Here is a 22,913-nt window from a genome sequence, read left to right as displayed (position 1 = left end):
ATCCGCACGATGAACTTCATCCACTCCGGATCACCGACCGACCCCTGCCCTCACCACGTCTTCAACAAGGCCGACGCTGTCATCGCACCCCACTTGCGAGACATCATCAACACATCCTTCGACACCACCATCTTCCCTGAGAGCTGGAAACACGCCGAACTCAGCGCTCTACTCAAGAAACCAACAGCGGACCCCACCGACCTCAAGAACTACCGCCCCATCTCGCTCCTCCCGTTTCCAGCCAAAGTCATCGAGAAGACCGTCAACAAGCAGATGGCCGCCTTCCTCGAGACGAACGGATCCCTCGACCCCTCACAGTCCGGCTTCCGAGCCAATAACAGCACCGAGACCGCCCTCATCGCCGCCACCGATGACATCCGAGCCCTGATGGACAATGGAGAAACAGCGGCCCTCATCCTCCTAGACCTCTCCGCGGCATTCGACACGGTCTGCCACCGCACCCTAGTACGGCGCCTCAGCAACATCGGAATCCAGGACAAGGCGCTGGAATGGATCATCTCCTCCCTCGACGGAAGAACACAGAGAGTCCGCCTACCACCGTACAAGTCAGAGGCCTCCGAAGTCATCTGCGGCGTCCCTCAAGGATCATCTCTGAGCCCCACCCTCTTCAACGTCTACATGAGCCCCCTCGCGGCCATCGTACGCAAACACAACCTCAGCATAATCTCCTACGCCGACGACACCCAGCTGATCCTCTCCCTGACCAACGACCCCGCCGCCGCCAGAGCCAACCTGCACGAAGGGATGAAAGAGGTGGCCGAGTGGATGACGACCAGCCGCCTGAAACTGAACTCGGACAAGACGGAGGTCCTCATCCTGGGCTCCTCGCCCTCCGCCTGGGACGACTCCTGGTGGCCTCCCGCCCTGGGCACCGCACCCAAACCGACAGACCACGCACGCAACCTGGGCTTCATCCTGGACTCCTCCCTCTTCATGACCAGGCAAGTCAACAACGTCTCCTCGGCGTGCTTCAACATCCTACGCATGCTACGGAAGATCTTCTGGTGGATCCCCACCGAGACCAGGAAGACCGTCACCCAGGCCCTCGTCACCAGCCGACTGGACTACGGCAACGCCCTCTACGCCGGTACCACCGCCAAGCTCCAGAAGAGACTCCAGCGGATCCAGAACGCCTCAGCCAGACTCATCCTCGACATCCCACGAACCAGCCACATCTCCGGACATCTGAGAGACCTTCACTGGCTCCCCGTCAACAAAAGAATCACCTTCCGCCTCCTCACCCACGCACACAAAGCCCTACACGACCAAGGCCCGAGCTACCTCAACAGCCGAGTCAACTTCTACGCTCCCAAACGCCACCTCCGATCAGCCAACCACGCCCTCGCCGCCGTCCCCCGCATCCGAAGAGCGACTACAGGAGGAAGGTCCTTCTCCTACCTGGCCGCCAAGACCTGGAACTCCCTCCCTCCCGACCTGCGCCTGACCCAAGACCACTGAAGCTGAAGACCTGGCTGTTCGAGCAGTAGCGGACCCCCCCCCCCTACCCCCCCCCCCAGCGCCTTGAGACCCTACGGGTATGTAGCGCGCTTTATAAGTGTCACTGATTGATTGATTGATTGATTGAGGATGTGATTTCCTTAGGTAGAGCATTTTTTGTTTTAACAATAACTTTTGCATTGTTTGATAGATCTTTACAAAATGTTCAAAGCTAGTTTTAACCACACTTCAGCTGCTGTCTTGAAAGTTTTGGGGTGATCTGTCAAGCAGGGCCCGAGAAAAAGGGGGGTACCAAAATGCCTTTTCCCCAATGTTATTTCCATGAGAAAATTTAAACAATGCTACAGCACAAACTGCTGAACGGAATTTCACCAAATTTGGCAGAAATGTAGCTGTTGTACCAAAAAGTGAATTTTTTGTTAAATGTTGTAAATCCATTCTAGAGTACGTCCTGCCTTCTATGGAAAGAGCCAGGTTTTAAGTTGTGTGCGGAAGGCTAGGTGGTTTGATTGTCTGCACAGCTGTAACGGCAGGCTGTTCCACAATTGTACGAGAAACGCCGGCCTCCACTTCTGGCCTTCCTTATCCTGGTTCCACAGTAAGGTATATCTCATCCGAGTGAAGGCTTCTGTTGGCCTTGTATGGGCAAATCATTGATTTGATGATGGGAGGCACATTTGAGAGCGACCCACTTGCAGGTAGGGGCTGTTCCCGGAACGGCCAGATTCCTAGACAGATAGATGTAGGTGTCAAACTTCGGGGCTGTCTCAGGCTTCAGGGGATGCAGGTGCCCTTGTGGTGCCGTCAGTACCAGTTTGAGCCGGACTTTTATGTGCGCTGTGTTTGAGAGTTGTGCGCGCCTCGCAGAAGGAGTCGAGGGTACACATTGCATGGGACACCTGCTACTATGCTGCATCACTGGATAGCGCACCTCCGGCGTAGCTCAATGGGACACAGGGGCTGACGGGTGAGTTGACAATGGTTTTCCTGACCTGCTGAAAGTCTTATGGCCTGGAGCTAAAACTAGCCTCTCTGTGAAGAAGTGGGTCAAATGTGGTCTGAAGTGATTGCACTGCAACCATTTACATAGAGCTTTCTGATCCCTTGTCCTGTAAAGGCAAATTATCTGAAATAGCTCTTGGATTAGGTGAACATGTGAACTCAGTTGCAGAACACAACAATTTAATTGAGCTGAGCAGCTGTGGATTTGTGAAACTGGAACTTCAGAGTCCTCCAAATGAAAGACGTTTTTCCCTGTTATCACAAGCAGGAGCTTTAACAATAGCATCGGCCAAAGACTTTCTTTGGAACCATCCCTTCGCCTGACAAGCTATGTTGATAGATGCAGAAACATTCTCTAAGACTTAAGAATGGAAATTTAAGTCAGTATTGAGAGGAGGAAGAGACAGAAAGTCGACTACTACGTTGTTTCTCACTATTTTCTCTGGAATATGAGAGGGACTTATTAACCTGCATTGGTATTATGCCTGTACGTGCATAGAGGGCCGTACGCCCACCCGTCCATTGAGAGCTGGGCTAAGCCCAGTCTTGACAAATATTCCCAGTGCATAGGAAACACGCCTGGAGCATTTACATTTTGGTGCTCTTTTCAGTCCTGAGGAAGACCCCATCCTAAGGTTGAACTCACCTGGTGTACCCAATAGGGGTCGAAATGTGGACTTCCATCCAACTCACAAGCTAGGACAACTCTAAACTACTGTGATAGTGTCCACACACTACTATGTGTTATTTCTGGAACAACTGACCTTACACCAAGGCCGGACTGGTACCAATATGTGATACCAATGTATATATGTCACACTACCCTGGCCTTGCCCACAACCCCCACTCGTTAATCACTATCACCATCCTTTCCTTCATCCCCCCATCTGGAGCACCTTTCACTTTTTTGGAAATGTTCACAATAACTTTGAAATGAAAGAGCAACTGCATTGCCCAAACTGATAAATCAAAATCTAATGCAAATAAACTGCATGAAATTGCAACAGTGACTAGAATTCCTAATAGTGAATGCTAGTAAAGTTGTTTATGTTTTATGCTAAATTGTGCTACTAGACCATCTTTTGTATTGTATCGCGGGAGGCACATTTCAGCCTAGGGATTTGTGGGCAACACACAGTGCCTTAAAATTAATTATTTCTTGCACCAGTAAGCAGTGTAGCATGCATAGTGCCAGTTTTGCTTCACGTTGGTTCTGGGTTCCTGTGAGCAGTCTTGCAGCAGAGTTCTGCACAATCTGCAGTTTTGAGACATGGTTAGGGGTGCCCAAATAAACCATAGTGCATTCTGGATAGGATGAGCGCATGGACCAGCATTTGTTTTGGCTTGGTCCGGTAAGAGTGAAAGAACTTTGTGGATCATCCTTAGCAAGCCAAAACAAAGACCAGTGTTTTTTTCTGGCTTGGACTTTAAATGAGAGGTCTTGGTCCAACCAGATCCCCAGACTTTGTATCTCTTTTTTTGGGATGGGGGCCGATCCCATACAAGCTGGCCACATGGTATTGGCTTTAACATGTAGCTGGTTGCCAAATAGCATAGCTCTGTTTTATCACCGTTTTGTTTTAAGTGGGATAGACTCATCCACTTAGTGACTTCCTCAAGACAGTCACGGAGATCCGGGGGCGTATCGTTTGCCTGGGTCAAAACCACCACCAAGTGAGTGTCATCGGCATACGTGACTATATGAATCCCAAAGGGGGGTAGGAATCGCCACCAGTGGATGCATATAGACATTAAAAAGGGTTGGGCTCAAGGATGAGCCCTGTGGGACTCCACACCTGCGGGGGACCGGTTTTGACAGGAAGTCACCTCCAAACACCTGGAAGCACCTGTCCTCCAAAAAGGATTGGAGCCATGATAACACCTTGCCGGACACTCCTATATTCCTGAGACGGTGCGCCAAGATATGATGATTCACTGTGTTAAAGGCCGCGATTAGGTCGAGGAGTATTATGGCGGCTGTACCTCCTAAGTCGAGAATCTTCCTCGCTTCCTACACAACCGCCAATAAGGTGGTCTTGGAGCCCTGGTGTGGGCGGGAGCCCATTTGTGAGGAGTGGAGCAGGTTCTTGGATTCCAGGAACGTGGAGAGAGTATGGTTGACAATTTGCTCTGCAATTTTGCCCATTACCGGGAGAAGCGAAAGAGGACGATAATTGCCCAAATCTGCTGGGTCCAGGTTAGGCATTTCCAGCAGAGCTTTTACCATAGCTCTCTTCCATTCAGGGGGAATAATCTCTAATAAGAGGGAAGAATTAATCAAGCTGGTCATAATAGGGGCCACTGTAGATGCAGCCAACTTTAAGATGTTAGGAGGTGCAGGGTCTAATGGTGAGCCCGATTTGACCGTGGATAAGATAGCCAAGAATGACTCCTGAGTCTGCGTTGTGAAGGTCTCCAGATGGTATTTATTTCCATGCTGGTCAGCAGCAGTCGGCTCAAGAGTGTCATCATCTCTAAGTGGGAGGTGCTTTAGAATATTATGAACTTTTGTGGCAAAGAATTCTGCAAGTTTGTTACAGCGGTCTCCTGAAGGGTCAGGTGCTGCTGGGGGGTCCGGGGCTTTGAGGAGTTTTTTTGCTATCAAAAAGGTCTCTCTGGAGGAATTGGCTGCTCCTGAAATCTTTTCCTCATAGTAAATGGCCTGGGCTCGTTTTATATCAGCTTTGTATTCTCTAATAGCTATCCTATATTAGTTTCTTAGCTACAGAGAAATATTTCCTCCATATCCTCGCTAGACGCTTGCATTTTTGTTTTAGCACCCGCAGCTCTGGTGAGACCCATGTGGACTTGTTGTAGCCCCCTTTCTTCTGGATTAATTTCTTGGGAAGCACTGTGTTCAGTGATTCATCGATCCAGTGTGTGAAATTCTGGTAGTCTGTGATTGGGTTAAGTTCCAATTTCGGTTCGGTATTTCCCATTTCCTGGATCCATTCTTCCAATGGGAGTTTGGGCCAAGGTTAGATCAGTGTTCGCGTTGACTGTGTGTCAAAGTGGTGGTCAATGGGGCCCATATTGTGGGAATTAGGAAATGGTCAGACCATGGAATGGCAATGGGAGCTTCAGCTTTGAGTTCCATCAGGTTAAAAAAAATTGGATCAAGAAGGTGACCTTTAGTGTGAGTTGCTTGTGAGACCTTCTGGTGAAGTTGACAAGCCATCAGGTCTTGTGTAAGTTTAGTCACTGATGGTGCTAACAGATCATCAAAATGAAGATTAAAATCTCCAAGGAAAGTAAAATTAGCCAAGGAGCTAGCTAGGGTCATAACTGTCTTCATCAGGGATTTGCCAGATTGGCCTATTGACCCACTTGGGGGATAGATGAGTATGCCCGAGAATGACAATGATGGGGTACATTCGATAGAAAAATGAAAATTCTCGCAGTCTGATAATAGACTCTCTAGAAGTCTACAGGTCAAGTGATCTTTGTAAATTATGGCAATCCCACCACCCACTCCTGCCATTCTGTCTTTCCTCTGGATTAAGTATCCGGGGGAATGTTTGAACAATATCCTACTCTGAACTAACGTTGAGCCAAGTCTCCGTGAGAAACAGAACCTCTGGCCCAAGGTCTTTTAGCAGCATGAAAATCTCGGTGGTATGCTTGGGCAGGGATCTGCAGTTCAATAAGAGAAGTTGATAGGTGGGCCCCATTGGGAGAGATGGGAAGTCCAGTGGGGTGAGTCTAAAATCACAGTATAGGCACATATCTTGATACACCTACAAAACAACGGTATGCGTACACCTAGGAACAGGGACTCTATTTAACTGTTTCAACACAGAACTGGAGTAGGAGAGTCTTTATGGGGGCACAGAAACAGGGGTTCTGGCCCCTGGACCGGGATGGGCACGGACAGGCGCAGATGGGCTTGCCTTTGGCACACCAGCAGCGTGGTCGTGCAATCTGGTTTATTTATGCCATCAGCTGCACGTCTGGTTCAGCATCTAGAACGCTAACCCGGCGCCAGCCCAGCATGAGCCCTTGTCAAGTGCAAATTCCCTCACTCCCCCCTGGAGCATTGAACACAGCTCCTCAAGTAATAACAATGGTGACAGATGTAAAATCAATTAAAAACAAGATATGAGTGATATAGCAGTTAGTGTTAAAAAATTAGTGATGGAGGAGGCAAGCACCTTAACGCGATCCTGTGCAAAGGTCAGATCCCTCTAGCGAGATCTGATTGGCTGCCAATAATTCAAACCAGGAAGTGTTGGCAGCCATCTTGTGACTCAGTTGAGCCAAGTCACAGTAAAAACATTAAAAAAAAGAAAAGGGGACAGGGTCGAAACACCTGGACCCCTTAGGCTTCTTGGGGGTGACCCACAGGGACCTCGCAGGGCCAATAAAGTATTTTTTCTAAATAATTCAGCAGGATTCACGCTGGATCAGCGAAGCCCGCCAAAACGTTAAAATAAAATGCTTAGTTTATTATCTAAGGTTCTGGTGGTCATGGAATGTTTGGGGTTGATCCGTGCAGTGGGGACCGAGAATTTGGGTCACAAAATAAGGTTGGGTTTGTCATGTTAATTCCCATAGGAACCACTGATTGGACGTACACCAAATTCGGCAGGGGCGGCATGGACCCCCACGCAGCTCCGAGCCTGCCACCTCTCTGTGGCTTTCCTTTGAAAAAATGCAGGTCCCACGTGGAACCCCTACCCATAGCCCTGAGAACCACCACCTCCCTACCGCTATATCCTGTAAGCTAACTATAACTCACACCCCTGCAATGCACTACTTATGACCTCCTCACATATTACATCACTCATGACATGGTCAGTGACAGCACTGATGACATCCCAAATGACATCACAAATGACATCACTGATTACATCATCCAGTGAATGAGAGTATTTTTTAAAAGTTTCTGAGTGTTAAATATATATACACCAAGTTGTATTGGTGAATCAGTGGGTGTATGTTATCAGTCTTTGACTATACTGCCTTGACCTGCCTTGGAGATCATGGAGAATGCAAAAGTAATAACAAAAGTATTAGTTGTCCCAGGGCTGTCACTGGATCACCTAATTTATGAGCTTTGTGGGGGTTGTGCTTGGATTACTTATATTACAAGCTTTATGGTTGCTCTGCTAGTACAGTTGCCTTGATGATACTCTTTAATCATCATAATCATTAACAGAACAATGGGCAGCTGTGTGTTTTTGCCTTTAGCTGCACTCTCAGTGCCACATAGTTTTGTTCATGTTCGAAAATCGTATTTAGTATTCGATCTGCAGTCTTACACATTTTGCGGAAACCACAACGTTTCTCAAAATATTTCAGGAGGCTTACTTGCTGCCTCACTTTCATCATGATATATTTTGAGTAGAATTAAAAATAATCCCCAATTATTGAACACGTTGAAAGATGGTAAACTATCCTTTCAGTACAGTCGAAGCAGTTTCTAACAGTGATCCAAGAATGCCTTGGAACCAGAGGTACAGTAATTTGCAAATGTACTGTTATTGCCTGCTTAAAGCAGCAAGATGAGCAGACAGCTTTATTGGAATACTGATTTGGCAACTGAGTCATTCATTCAGTTAGAGGCAGCACCTGCTAGATAAATGTATACATATTTGTGAGAAAATATCATCCATTTCACTTTCAGCCTTTCATAGATTGATTCTCATTATGTTATAAAGTGCACTACATCTCATTAGATACATAAATGTGCAAGAAAGCATGTACCTTCCAAAATGTTTCGGAAGCTGTTCTTTGATGTTTTATCATAAGGAGGTGTATCATATTGGGTCCATTTCAGTGTGTTTTCCACGTCACTCCATGATGGCAGGAGTCTGTTACTAGGGTCCGAGCCTGGCTTCCTTCTTATTGGAATGATGCTTGCTGTAACATCTGAGCAATATTGGTCAGGAAAGTTAAAAGAGCTGCAAATAGCCTGTAAGATAAAAAATATTTGCTTGTTTAGGTTCAAAGGTCAGTCACAGCACATGGTTATGGGTAGCAGCACATGCAAATTATAATTTGATTGACTGTTACGTAAAAGTAACATATTAGTTCAAACCATTTATGTTAAGTCATGCTATGAATATTTGTGCTTTCTATTTAGGTGTGGGCACAAATGATATACTTCTCTCTAGTGTAATTACTCGTAATTTCCTCAAAATTACGCTTAGTTATGCATAATTGTATAAGAAGCATAATCCCTAATTTAACACTATTTTTGTTAGTGCAAAATGCACCCTCACTTCCAGAATGGACCACAGGATGCATTTTGTGCTAAGAAAAAAGAACTAAATGCTACAGGACCCAAACAGCAGTAGCCAGCAGTCACTCACTCTCTCTTAGTTCATTGTTCTTGAGCTCCTGAAGTAAGAGTTTCACCCCAAATTACTCTTAATTACTCAAACTGGAGTAATTGTGAACATTTTCTAATTTCACATCAGAAGAGTAATGAATAATTACTGGCATTAGTCTTGCGTAATTAACATTTCTCCCAGGCATACTACTATTGACTGAAATGCTGAAAAACTCATGTTTTTGGGGGTGAGCCACTTCTTAAGTAGGATTTCTTAGGCAGCAGAGCCAGTTTGTTGAGATACTTTAACTCCAATGGGTTTGCTATGTTATGATTACTAGAAGCACCTGCATTTTTGTCAAACTGCTTTTATCATGGATTTATGATCTGGTGACACCCACACATATCTTTTGTTGATGTATATATCTGTTGTGTTTTTAGGCAAGATTGTCATACACTGGAGCTCTTTGCTGACACATCAAAGTATGTTTAAATGATTCCTAGGGGATTTTTTTTCTCCATGTCTGTATTGCCCATGTTTCCTGGAATACTGGGTGCCCGTTGTTCTCAATGAAATAGTTTTTTTATAAGGTAATTCATCACTGTGGCCTTGTTTGAAAGCTGCTTAGTATTGTGTGTGAAAGACAGGTTCAAAAGCTGAGTAACCTTAGGATTGGACGCCACCAGTGAGGCTCGACATAGGGAAGAGGGCTGAGTGTGGACATGAGGAGAAAGGATGCCTGTGAGGCATAATGCAATGTGAATGCAATCAGGACCATGCACAAGATTCAAAGCTTTTGCCTGTAAATAGGAAAGGGAGCAATTATTAGTTTGGGAAGTGGATCCGGGAAATGTAAAAGATAGTAGACACAAGCAATCTGAAGAGCCAGTAATGGCCTAGTTCTTCTAAACTTTAAATGAATGGGTTTACTATGCTACACAAGAGGAGCCTCTGATGCTGAGGATGGTAGGAGGTAAAGCGAGGCTGATCCCAATGATGGGATTGCTAACTTTCCATAAATATCAACTAATATTAGCTTGTTTGGAGGGAGGGACCTTTAGTGCAGACGTCATTGAGGATCTAACCACTTTTACATGGCAGTCTTATACTAAGTAGGTGCAAAAGAGACTGCTTGTGGAAAGCAATCTTTTGCCCTTTTTTGACTGAGGTGAAGAATGAGAGTGTCTGGTGACTGCTAGAAATCTAGAGGATGATGGTGGGGCAGAAAGTCAAAGCTAGCATTGTGGAGAGCAGAGACAATACAGGTGATGATGGTAAATACGTTGGGAAAATGGAGAGCAAGTACAGGCAGCAGTGGGGATATGCAAATATTTGTATGAAACCATTTGCATAATTCTGCATTACACTAGTAGACACTTTTCTTGTATCTTCATAAAGGTGCTGCTGTCTGCCCAACTCAGACACTGCACCCACTTAGAATAAGATCAAGAGAGAGGAGCAGCAAAAAAAAGCAGAGAGCTGAATGTGCTACTTTGGGCTCCCTTGCATCAAAATCAAGAAGATAAAACAACATTTGGCAATTAAACATAGATGAAAGTTAGTGGTAAAGTAAGGAATTTAGCTGGTGTCTTGGACATACTTGACCACTGCTTGGCCAGTTGTACTCTTTTGTCGCTTGCTAATAAGGTAGCAATACAGCTTTGAATTTCTTTATTTATTTAACCCTTTTTGTTACATTTATCAAGACATAAGGTTCCATCTCTTCCCCCATCCAGGCATATACAGGCCAACAAGGCCAAAACACAGGTTGAGTAAGTAGCTGGGAACATAAAAAAACAAGCATTTGTGAGAGTTTGAGCTAATGCCATTGTAAATGACAATGCTTTTTATTTATGTGTTTTGAAAACCTGCAAGTTGTGTGTAAACATGCACTTTGTAGTTGTTGTTGCTTACGAGAAGCAAGGCTGGTAATAACTGTGCCTCTTTTACTGCCAGCCTGACTTCTTGTAAACAAGATCTATAAGTACAAAGTGCATGTTTACCCCCCACTTGCAGGTTTTCAAAACACATAAATAAAGTGCATTCTCATTTTTAATGGCAATAGCTCAAATTCTTGCAAACATGATAACTCCCGCACCAGCCCCACTCTCTCCCCTTTGTGCTCCTTTTGAACAGTACCCCTTTCCTTGTAAATAAGCCAACATATACATTTCTTGTGGTGGTCATTTGTTGGCTGCAGTTTTTATTAGGGGTACATATCAATTGCTGGGTACTCAGTACCACCTTTATTCAGCTGTCAATGGCAGTGTGGCATGACAAATTTGTAAACATTATTTTCTTGACAGGTGATTTGGTTGGGTTTGCTTTGACATCCGACTGAAGGAGGGGTGTAGCCGCTGTCCCGGAGTTAGGCCCAACTCACTACCTTGTTGGACTCCTGTTGTGCCCTGCCAACCGGCAGGGGCTGGGCTGCGAGCGCCGTCTCCGTTTGCTACCCCTCTTGGTAGGCCGACTCCCCCAGCCGTGAGACATCATAAGGTGAACGGTCCTACCCGCTGTCCTTCGGTCCCCTCGCCCAGCCGTGAGGCATCCTAAGGCAAGTGGTCCTGTCCCAGCACACCGCCCCCCGGTGTGCTTCTGTGCCAACCATTGTCCCCGTTGTTTCTCGCCCATTCTCCTGTCCTTCCAGCAGCCCTGCGACATGGCTGCTCGTTAGGTGTGGGTAGGTGGGTCAACAATTCCTCTCTCATGCTGCTCCTCCCGCTCCAAAGATAGGAGCCATCCTGGGGGAAGCCGTTTTATATCCCCCCCAGCGAAGGTGGCCGTGGTTCGCGCCATTCCCCCCATTGGGCCGTTCGAATATTGCATGGAGCCCATTAGCCGGGGGGTGGGGCGTAGGCGCCGCCGTGGCTACCGGGTGGGGGGTGGGGGGTTTCCTCCCGCTTTCAGCGTACTGTTCGCGCCGCAAACCGGTTCTGGCTGGAGGTGTGGGGGGCTCTGCGTCTGTTATGGCGCTGGCCTCTGATGACCTCGTTGGGGGCTGGCCTCTGCGAGACCTATTGCATTGCAAATGCTTGGTGAGCTCTGAGACGGAGGCAGCAGCCATGTGCATGTTGCCATTATCCCTTGTACCTGAAAATACTTTTGAGATCTAGAGATCCATAAGTAAGACGCCCAAACGCTGACTTGGATCTGGAGTGTCGAAGGACCCACGGAGCTGCCCTGCCTGCCCTCTATCCCTCGGGATACTGCTGTTTTCCGCTACTGCTCGCAGCACCCACTTCGCGGGTGCCGCTTCGCGGTCAGCAGCGAGGGGCGAAGGCTGCCTGGGCGGTTACAATCGCTGTAAGGAGGACTTCACTAACTGCAGAGGGCGTGTGCAAGCAGGGACTCTGAAGACCAGGAGTCCCTGCGCTGCTCATGTGTGCACGGCTGTGCCCCCAGTGAGACACGCCCCACCGCCTGCAACGGCTACTACTTAACAGGTCGTCTGGCGCTCAGTGGGACGCGAGCGGGACGCCGAGCGAAGCCCGGGCAAAGGGCGGGCAGTCTGTGGCAGTCAGGGGCTGTCAGAGGCTGGGCTGGGCCACCCCCCTGTTATCTGCTATCTTCTGTGTTACAGCTAGTAGTTTCCTTGGGGGTTTAGCCGCCTAAATGTCTACCCGCTCTGGGAAAGCTTTGAGGGGTGGGGGAGAGGGTGCTGCGGGGAGCTCTATGATAGGCACGATGGACAAATTCATCACAAGAGTAGCTGCTGTTATTGAAAAGGAGATTTTGATGACGGAGCGCCGCCTCTCCCAAGATTCTTTTCCGGTTAGATGCTCCTCACTAGGAGCAGTGGCACAGGCCCTGTCTCCAATTCCTACCCATCCTACTTCCCCTCTTCCTGGGATCATGTCCGAGCAGCCACGGATTGCAGCAAAAGAGGCAAGCATTGATAGGTTGGAAAGTTTGGTAGCACAATCCTTGCCCCTTAGCTCTAGTCCAGTGGTCACGGGACATCGATCTGTTGTACCTCCAAGCCCTTTCATCGGCCAGGTCTGCCAATTGCCCCTTCAAGTTCCTCCCCTGGCCTCGAACCTGTCGTGCTTGGCACATGACTCCTTGATTCGTATTAAAAGGAAAAGGGTTGCTAGTACGCGGAAGGGTAGTTTTACATCACTCCACAAGCGCCCGAGGAAGCATGTCCCAAGAGGCCCCGGCCCATCAAACAGCCATGGTTCTACTAGACTGACCTCTGAACCAATGGGAGGAAATGCTTCCTTGGTAGCTGCGACTGAAGTGGTACAGGCAAACCCTATCGCCCCTGCTCTACCAGCAGTACCACACGAATTGCCTTCCTCTAAGTTTATTGAGAATCTGGTTAAGTCCCTACTGGTCCCGCTTATCGATCAAGTTAAGGGTTTGGGGGACAGGTTGGATAGGTTTGAACAGACTACCTGAGATAACTTTTTTCCCTGAAAACCCTTATCAAACTCCAGTCTAAATCTAGGGAGGACAATGTGGTTTGGAATGACGGAAAGGGGGTTATAGGGGGCCCATTTCAGGTAACACTCCCGTCAACGTCTGTAACCACTTCAGCAGCAGGGAAGGACTTGACAAATGTCTTTGTGACCCCTGCTACTGTAAAACCGGGAACTATCACTCACACTGCCCAGGTCCATGTTAGTACCCCCCTGATAGCGAGGAATGCAAAGTCCAAACCAGACCAAAAGAAGTTGCAAGTGGGAGGGACCCAATCTAAGCCAAAACGACCAGCTCAGCCAATTGTTGATGCCAGGGGAGCTGCCTCAGCCACCAAGGCAAAAGCAGCTATGAGCCATCTTGAAGCTCCTTCTCTAGCGGTCATACCGCAGAAGGCGGTTCCAAAATGTCTGCCAGTTAATCTCCCCCCAGAGTGCCATCCATACATTGCTGTCCTTATTAATGTTCCCATTCTGAAGGACGCTCAGTTGGAAACCCACCAGGCACTGAAGAATAAAACCATGCACTGGCTAAAAGCCAACAAACCCCTACCCAGGGGTGTGGATGGGTTGATTCTTGGAGTGCGTAGGGTAGGATGGATTGGACAGGGAAAGAAACCATTCAAAGGCGATTGTGTGGTAGTCAACTTTCAAGATATGAGAGTTGCCCATGCAATCTGCAATTCTAAGCAGGCTGCGGGTGGACCAGGCATTGACGTGATCGACTTAACATACTTTTACCCGCGGCCAGTTATGCAACGCCCTGGCCCACCCCCCGTGGACACCTACCAAAACACCTTTGGTAGTCAATGGTATCCTGCAATACCTCTGTTCCAGCCGCATGCAGTATGGCCAGGGTCGAGATGGGGTCCTAGGGGGTACTGACTTGCTGATTCCTTCGGGGAGGCTCGGGGGGATTCTACATCTGGTGGAGCTCTCCACTTGTCCCTAACGCTGACTGGCCCACTTATCCCTACAGGGAAGCAGGTAGCCTCAATGGTTAGTTGGGAATCAGGTGTGGGGCGGGACACGAATGAAGATGATATTGACCCTCCCACTCCGGCCAAGGCAGGTCCGGTTGGCACGGTCGCGTCCAGTAGCGCTGCAGCTGTGACGGACCCATCTATTAGGGTTTTCAGCTGGAACGTGGCTGGACTACATAGGAAGTTGGCTTTGCCTGACTGGAATGCCCTTGTGGAGGAGTATTCCATCTGTGTGTTCCAGGAGACATGGAGTAGGGAGCCCTCACACAAGGCGGGTTATTCATCCCACTATATACCTGCTGTCTACCCTGATTCAGGCAGGGGACGTCCCTCTGGAGGCCTCCTTATTTGGGTAGCCTCTTCCCTTAACTGCAGGGTAGAGGAGCACCAAACTAACTGCCCGGATCTCCTCAATATTACCTTAAAAAACTCCAGGGGTTGTGTCATTCTTAACATCTTCAATATTTATGCTCGGGGTATAAAGGGAGGCAGACAATCACCTACTATAGCTCTTCTAGAGAGATTGCTTAGGTCTTCCCCTTACAAACTATGTACCCTGGTCGCGGGTGACTTTAACTGCACGTTCGAGCCCCTTGGCTCGGAAGTCACCCAAGACCAGGAGGAGGAAGATCAAAGGAGGGGGATACCGGCTCTAGAGCTAAGCCCAATCAAGAGATGGACGGAAGTGGCACTCCAGATTAATTCTCTCACTATGGAGTTTGACCTGAGGGCCCTTAATGGTAGGACTAGATCTGACAAAGCGGGAGCCCATACGTTTAATAGGCCAAACCACACGTCAAGAATCGACTACATTCTGCTTGACGTCCACCTATGGAGCGCGGTGAGAGATATGGAGATTATATCGTCTGTCGAGAGCGACCACAATCTGCTCTCCCTTGCCTTGTCTCCCTGGTGGTTAGAGGGCATAGGGGGCCCGCCTTTACGTACTACTGTTCCCGGTGAAACAGTTGTCTCGAACTGTGGCAGACGGCTGAAGTGGGCTAAGCTCACGCTCTCGGTTGAGAAGGTGACCATCATAACGCAGCTCCTAGCCACAGCTCTAGACAATCTGGATTCTCTTGAGGGTGGGCCGGTGGAGGTGTTTTGCTCAGTTCTGCGATCTAACCCTGGCCATAAGCAACTTGTTTATTGTCCCAGCTAGACACAATGGGGTTATGACACGCCCCGGGAAAAGACAGGGTTGGTTCAACCACAAGTGTAGGGAATCCAAGACACTGCTTATTGAAGCAGTGAAATCTAAGTCCCAAACAAGGACTAGGGAGGCCAGGAAGCTATATTCCTATTGCTTGAAAATTACAAAAAAAGAATGGGAGGATAACTTTTGGCAGGATCTCTTGGCCGCTAGTCGAGGGAGAGATGCTAAGGGATTTTGGGACTTTGTGGGCAGTAGGAACCGTCATGACGACACCCTGCGGACTTGTACGATCCCAGCCCAGACGTGGTTTAACCACTTCAAGGCCCTATACTCAGCAGTAGAAGGGCCACTTGACGAGCCATTCTCCCTTCCCCCATTTTCTCTGGATAGAGCCACCGACCCCTTTACCGTACGGGAGGTTACGAGCATTATCAAATCTTTGGTACCCCTGAAAGCAGCTGGCCCTGATGGGCTCCCAGGGGATCTACTTCGAGCCTATCCAGGTGAATGGGGCACACTGGTTTCTGCTCTTCTGAACGCCATCATAGAGGGAGGTCCTGTCCCTGAGTCTTGGAAAGGGGCAGAGGTTATTCCAATTTTTAAAAATGTTGTCGGGATCAACCGGGGAACTACAGGCCAATAAGCCTCATAGACTCAACCCAGAAGGTGGCGGGAAAGGCGATCCTGGGGAGGATTCTTCACTGGGTGGACGAAAACCACATATTGTCTGACTTACAGGCAGGCTTTCGTTCCGGTACAGGAACTATTGAACAAGTGTTCAGAATGATGCTTCTACATTGGAAGGTGGTGGAACTGGGCAAAGGCAGTCTCTACTTGGTCAATATAGATTTAAAGACTGCCTTTGACCTGGTTCCTAGGGAGGAACTTTGGAGGGTCTTGCAGGGTCTCGGGCTGCCCCCTTACATCCTGTTGCTCCTCATCAAATTACATAACGACAACTATGCACAGGTGCGATGGGGACAGAATGGGGAAAAGACCGATAGGATCCCGGTCAACAGGGGCGTCCAACAGGGATGTGTATTAGCTCCCACACTATTTTCCCTGTATGCGAATGGTGTGGTAGAGCACCTGCTTGACGAACCAGCAGACGCACCCTCCCTGGGGGGCGTGAGGATTCCAACCCTATTGTTTGCCGACGACACCCTCCTCATCTCAAAGACTCCCCAGGGCCTTCAGAAGCTTTTGAACCGCTTCCAGGATTTTTGCTCAAAAAGAAGGCTGGTCATTGATGTGGACAAAACGAAATATCTGATCATGCATCCTCCACGTAAACTTGGTCGTCCACCAGTCCTGAATTCTGTTCCTCTTGAGAGAGTCTCCGAATTTGATTATTTGGGGATTCGCATGAGCGATGGCATGAGCTGGTCACCCCATATCAACAAAATGACCCTTAGTCACAAAAGGGTGGGGGGAGCATTGTTAAGGGAGTATCGTAACTCATCTAAACAATGTGTAGCTCCAGTAATTGACATTTACAAAGCCAGAGCTGTCACGGCATCTCTTTATGGGGCTGAGTTATGGGGCCTTGGTAACTCGGAGGCTCTATCCAAGGCAGAGAATACATTTCTGAAGGACCTTCTGGCTATCCCGCTGAGCACCCCAACAGTCCCGGTGCTATTGGATGCGGGTTGTAAATCAATTAGGGACCAGGCTCGCCTCCGGCCCCTCCTTTTATGGGCTCGCCAGTGGAGGGTCCCCGAATTGAAAACTTATGCGGATGGGCTGTCAGAGGTGATGGGAATGGGTGGTTGGCACAAGATCAAGTGGCTAAGAGACATCAAAAACCTCCTGGGGGACTTGGGTCTGGGGTCTTGTTGGACTACACAATCTGCCCCGCCGAAGGGGACCCTAAATCAGCAATCCACGTCACTGCAACTCCACCGCAGATTATTTGAAAATCAAAGACGTTGTTGCCTTTGAGCCTTACCTGGACCTGATTACAATACCTGTTGACCGGGCACTCTATATCAAATTTAGAGTGGGCACCTTACCCCTAGGAGACCTGCTCTCAAGATGGAATACGCCCACGCAGGTATCACCTCATTGTGCCCTTTGTTCAACTAGGCCCAAAACTGTGGCACATTTCTTTTTTGAGTGCCCCGATTACACCCGCCCAAGAAGACGCTGGCTCAAACCTCTCTGCAGACTATTGGGAACTCGCCAGTATATGGTGGCTTTACGGATTTTATTAACTGACTGTCTATTTCAATTTAATTCCTTTTTCATTTATTTATTTGTTGTACAAACAGAACTCTTTTATCTCACTTATTCTTAACTTTTAACAGTTTTTCTACGATGTGCTGTTTTATATATTTTTGTAATGCTTTTATGATATCTGCATATCGAAATAAAGCTATCAACCAACCTAAGTAAGATAATTGGGCTTGACATGTGGCACCGTTATCAACTGAAAAATCTTAGAAGTGAGAGCGAATTCACTTCACCTTCTTGAAAAAATAATGTACCTTTCCCCAAGATAAGAAGAAAAGCTTGAGCGCAAAGAACTAAGTGTACCTGTTAACTGGGTGCTTCATACTGAATCTATTGTTTAGTGCCAAAAAAAAATATTTATTTAGGAGTGCAACTATAGTTTGCTGTGCAACATGTCTAACCGCAGCCTTTGGTTGATGGGTACACAGACACAGGTATCCTAGATAGAGTCATCAGACAACAGGACTCCTTGTAGAAGATCTGTAATGCAAGTAACGATTTCACCCTGAAAGAGCGGTGCTTCCGTACCATAGAAGAAAAATATAGAATTACCGGACCTCCATTTTCCTTTTTTTTCTATTAAGTTAAAAGGGAACTGCCTCCTTTTACTAAAGCAACGTGGCTCCGTTCAATAAAGTTTTGTATTTAGAAGTGCAGTGACATAAAGGAGTGTAGATTTAATAGGAATCTGTCAAGCTGTGGCAAGAAACCATTCGTTGCAGATCTTTCAAGGCTGATTACTAAAGGTTTTTGGAGGGAAGGACAAGGGTCAATTAAGATGACACATGAGGGCTAAAAGGACCAGACATTGCTTGTCTTCCAGTATTTACAGAGATCAAAACTTCCATTAGGTGCAAGTCAAGAAGCCCAAGCCTTGCACGAGCCATTTGAAATGAAACCCTTTTCTGTTGGCTGTCAACTACCACATTAGTGATAAGAAAAAGAAACCCTGAACCTTTTAAATACGCATTAACTTGACTAGGAGCAATAAACGAATAAAACGTAATAAGAAATGTGTAACTGATCTTAATTACATTTCTGATAACTTAAATATACAAATATATTTCATCAGCAAGTGCTGTATGTAACGAATTACAGAATTCATTTGTAATGAAACCAGTAGTAAAATATAGTTAGGAAGATCGTTTCAGCCCCATTAATACCAATTATTTAATTATAAAAAACACTGTAAATCAAATAGTAAATCAAATAAAACGCTGGTGGAATATTCAAAGGCAATAATACACAAGGCTTTATAGTCATTGAGAGGCAGGATTTTGAAGTTGAAGAGTGGGATTTTATTTGTGTCCTGCTGAGCCTGCATGGTTTCCATGTGATGAAACATGCCCTTGAACTTTACGGCTGGAATGCCAGAAACCGGTCCTCGGAAGCTTGTTTCCGGTCCAGGGAAGACATGGCTTGGCAGTTCGGGCTGGACTGTTCCCATGAGGCACAGGGGCAGACTGATTTGCATATAGCCATGTCTGAACTGGGGTGGCAGAGTGGGCTAAAGAACGGTGATGAATTAAACCCAGATCTTTTGACTGGGTGTGAGTGTTTGATTGATTCAGATGCTCCGTCCATCACCACCCCCTTTTGTACCGCTTTTGGCGGCCATAAGTGTGGCAGGGTATGCTCAGGCGTGAGTCCCTTGCTCACTTTTCCACTGGATTCAAGCAAGCCGGGCTGAAGACGGCTGGAATGCCAGAAAACGGTCCTCTGAAGCTTGTTTCCGGTCCAGGGAAGGCATGGCTTGGCAGTTCGGGCTGGACTGTTCCCATGAGGCACAGGGTCAGACTGATTTGCATATAGCCATGTCTGAACTGGGGTGGCAGAGTGGGCTAAAGAACGGTGATGAATTAAACCCAGATCTTTTGAATGGGTGTGAGTGTTTGATTGATTCAGATGCTCCGTCCATCACCACCCCCTTTTGTACCTCAAACTTTATGTGGCATTCAGCAGCAAGTTGTTTTCCTACCTATGGATTTATATATATTTGGGTAATTGAACCTAAAAAGAGTAGCACTCTCACCAGCTTAGGCATGTGCAATGCCACTGAAAGGATGGTGAACGGAAACAATAAATTGCCAAACCAAGAGCTATGTAAATGTAAATGCTGAAAGAAAAATTATTCCTATGCCAACTGAAAAAAATCTGTTGCTAGGAAACAGCCCCTAGTACGCAACAAAACAAAAAAACAATTCAGGCAAGAACTGAGTAAAGACTGTTTAATAATTCTTACCCAGCACGTGGACAGGCAGAGGATTAGACCCCGGGTCTGATGGCAGTCAGGTATGTGTGCGCGTGGTCATTAGAGCGGCCAGATGTGCTCTGCTAATGGCTGCCAGTGGAGGCTGCTGCAGGGGGAATGTGCTTCCTACACAAATGAGCTAAGTACTGGTGCATTGGGAAGGGTGATCGCCATTTTACTCCTCTAATTAGCAGCGGTCTGGATGTTAATTCTTTAGAGGTTGACGGGACGTTTTAGTCCCTGCAACGGAATTGCTGAATTACAATTCCATGATAAGTAAACAATTGTGCTCGAAAACAGTGTGTGAGCGACTTTTGCCCTGGGCAGCAGCTGTGCAGGGCCAGTGACAGAGCAAAACTTCTACCCACGGAAATTCATGCTGGCTTTGAGGAGAACATGTTGTGTCACATAGCTGATGCGTGCCACTGCAAAAAGCGTGCGTAGCATATGCCTGTTGTAGAAAGGGGCCTAACAATTCCTCTCCTACATGCCTTGTGATTCCTGAAGAGACAGGTCGAAATGGAAATTTGTTATTGGAGGCTATTCCTCCTTTAAGTCTTTCCTCTCTCCAAAGTCTCCTTAATCAGCTTACATCTGGAGCACCATCAGATGTAGTAACCCCCAATATTTTAAACTTAATTACTGAGACATGTCTCCTGTTGTCTTAAATGTGATTAATGCTTCTCTGGCAACTGATGGAGTGCCTTCTCAATGGAAACAGGCCATGGTGAAAGCACTTTTAAAAAAAACTAATTTGGACCCCAAGGTTTTGGCTAATTATCGGCCTATTTCGTTATTACCAGGCACTGGCAAATTAGCAGAAAAGCACGTAAACCGGACATTATCTCTCTTCCTCGAAGAAAATTCTCATCTACATCCATCACAGAATGGATTTAGACCACAAAACGGTACAGAAACTGCACTGTTGATGGCAGTGGAAGAACTAAGGAAAATCTTAGATGGCGGGCCCTGCGCTGCACTCATATTATTAGATCTCAGCGCAGCCTTCGATATGGTTTACCATCAATTGCTGGTTTAAAGTCTAAGACTGATCGGAGTGTCAGGAACTGCATTAGAATGGATACAATCCTATCTATAAGATCGAACCTTTGTTGTATTTGAAGATGTTACCATCTCCAAGAGAATGCTACTCAGATGTGGGGTGCCTCAGGGCTCGTCCCTGAGTCCCGCCCTATTTAATGTTTATATGAGTTCGCTAGCGGACATAGTTACTCCTTTTGCTATTCAAATTATTACCTACTCTGATGATACTCAGCTGGTGGTGCACTTGACGGAAAATAGAACTCCGGTTCGAATCTAGCTTTATGCCTTGAAAAGGTGTCTAACTGGATGTATGACTCTTATTTGAAGCTAAATGGAGCCAAGACTGAGGTCATGTTTCTGGGTTATCCCACTTCTTTGACTATGGGATCCATTTGGCCCAGATGTTTGGGGACTACCCCGTCCCTAAAGATCATATTAAGAGTCTAGGGGTATGGCTTGATTCTAAGGTAGATTTCAATGAGCAGGCATGTAAGGTAGCAGCTAGCTGCTTCGGAATTCTAAGAATGATTAGGAAGATCCTTCCCGTGCTTCCTTTTCCAAAAGATATTAGTCCAGGCATTGATTTTGTCACCCTCATAAATTGGAGCTTAGAGGGAAGAACAAAGGACCCAGGGTGCCCTCCACTCACAATGTACACAACAAAAAAACCTTGTCCTAATCTTTATAGGCGATATTATCTAACATCAACTGTCTATTCGTGTGTGTGGATTTGCTTAAATCTGACACCTACTATATTTCTATCGACTGAGTGTGCCTTCTTAATATCTTCTAAAACCCATTGTGTGTCTATATGAGCCTGCTTGGCTATCAATCAGGCACTCTACTAGGTGTCCGTAGAAAAATGTGTGTGGGGAAGGAAGGAACCTCACGGGAGCAACCACCAAGGAACTGCTGACTGGTACTCGTCAGTTTGTTCCTCTTATCGTCATTGGCTCCTTCCAACCATAAATGAAATGAATTGCAAAAAATGATGTAAAAGGAAAAGTAATCATAAACAACTCAAAAAGTGATTCTACCTAGTTACATTCATGTGCACCTAACCCCCTGGGCACCAGAATCGCTATTCGGCGCTCTACCTTTACTAAAAATGGATTAGATATCCCTAGCTATGTGATACTCTTTATTCTGTGCTGGGTATCTACTCCTATTAAAACCTACACTCTACAGTTGAACTTCGTTATAATGTATAAGAAGCCAACATGTTTCGTTGTCTGTCTTTCTTGGTCGGCAACTTCTTCAGGGCTGGGGGTTTCCTTTGCCACACATTTCTGGATTCTTCCAGTGCTTAAATCTACAGACACATGGACACACAACAACAAAAATAAAAACATAGAGTGACACTGATAAATATTATTTATTTATTTATTTGAACTTATAATGCGCAACAGCTACTGCAGTGGGTTTCCCGGCGCCAGGGATAGACAAAAGAAGAAAAAAGACAACACAACACAGTGCAATGAGCCAGCTAGTGCGAAAGGACAGATCTACTGAAAGAGCAGGGTCTTAAGTTTTTTCCGAAAGCAAAATAAATCAGTCTCTGATTTCAGGGCGATAGGTATTGCGTTCCAGGATTTGGGGCCTAGATGGGAGTAGGACCGACCCCCCATCTTTACAAGTTTAAATCTTGGAACAACAAAATCGCCATTTGCAGAAGATCTCAGTGTGCGACTTAGTTTGTAGGTTTGGACAAGACTGTAGATTTTTTGGGGCCGAGCCCTGCTTAATTTTAAAAAGATAACACAGGGCTTTTAAACAGTTTGTTTAGTATACCAACTGTATCCAGGACATGCTGTGTTTACCTTCACGAGGATGTATGACGGCATACCTGTGATTCCTCATATGCCAGTATTAAATATTAGTCCCCTTTCATGTGATGCGGTCGCTGTATGTCGACCTAAAAACATGTCTTAAATTGGATCAGTTTTTGCTCGAGTCCCAATTATTAGCTACCTCCCCTCCACTTAGCACTAAAATAATTGTCGAGTATCACCCTTTGTGCGTATACCGCTTATGACTGCACTGCTAGATTTAATGGCACATAAAAAT

General features: G+C 46.7%; 1 protein-coding gene across 1 annotated transcript in view; it reads right to left on the bottom strand.

Moving 5' to 3' along the window:
* LOC147679698 (tyrosinase-like) overlaps positions 1–22,913 on the bottom strand; it is a 204,714-nt gene that overhangs the window by 166,931 nt on the left and 14,870 nt on the right. Inside the window, exon 2 of the mRNA XM_086943276.1 lies at positions 8,188–8,395. Coding sequence (XP_086799402.1) covers positions 8,188–8,395 — 208 coding nt within the window. The remainder of the gene's footprint in view (positions 1–8,187; positions 8,396–22,913) is intronic.

This window comes from Lissotriton vulgaris, chromosome 11 (assembly GCF_964263255.1).
Source record: "Lissotriton vulgaris chromosome 11, aLisVul1.2, whole genome shotgun sequence".
NCBI classification, from domain to species: Eukaryota; Metazoa; Chordata; class Amphibia; order Caudata; family Salamandridae; genus Lissotriton; species Lissotriton vulgaris.
This window is presented reverse-complemented; position numbering and strand designations above follow the sequence as displayed.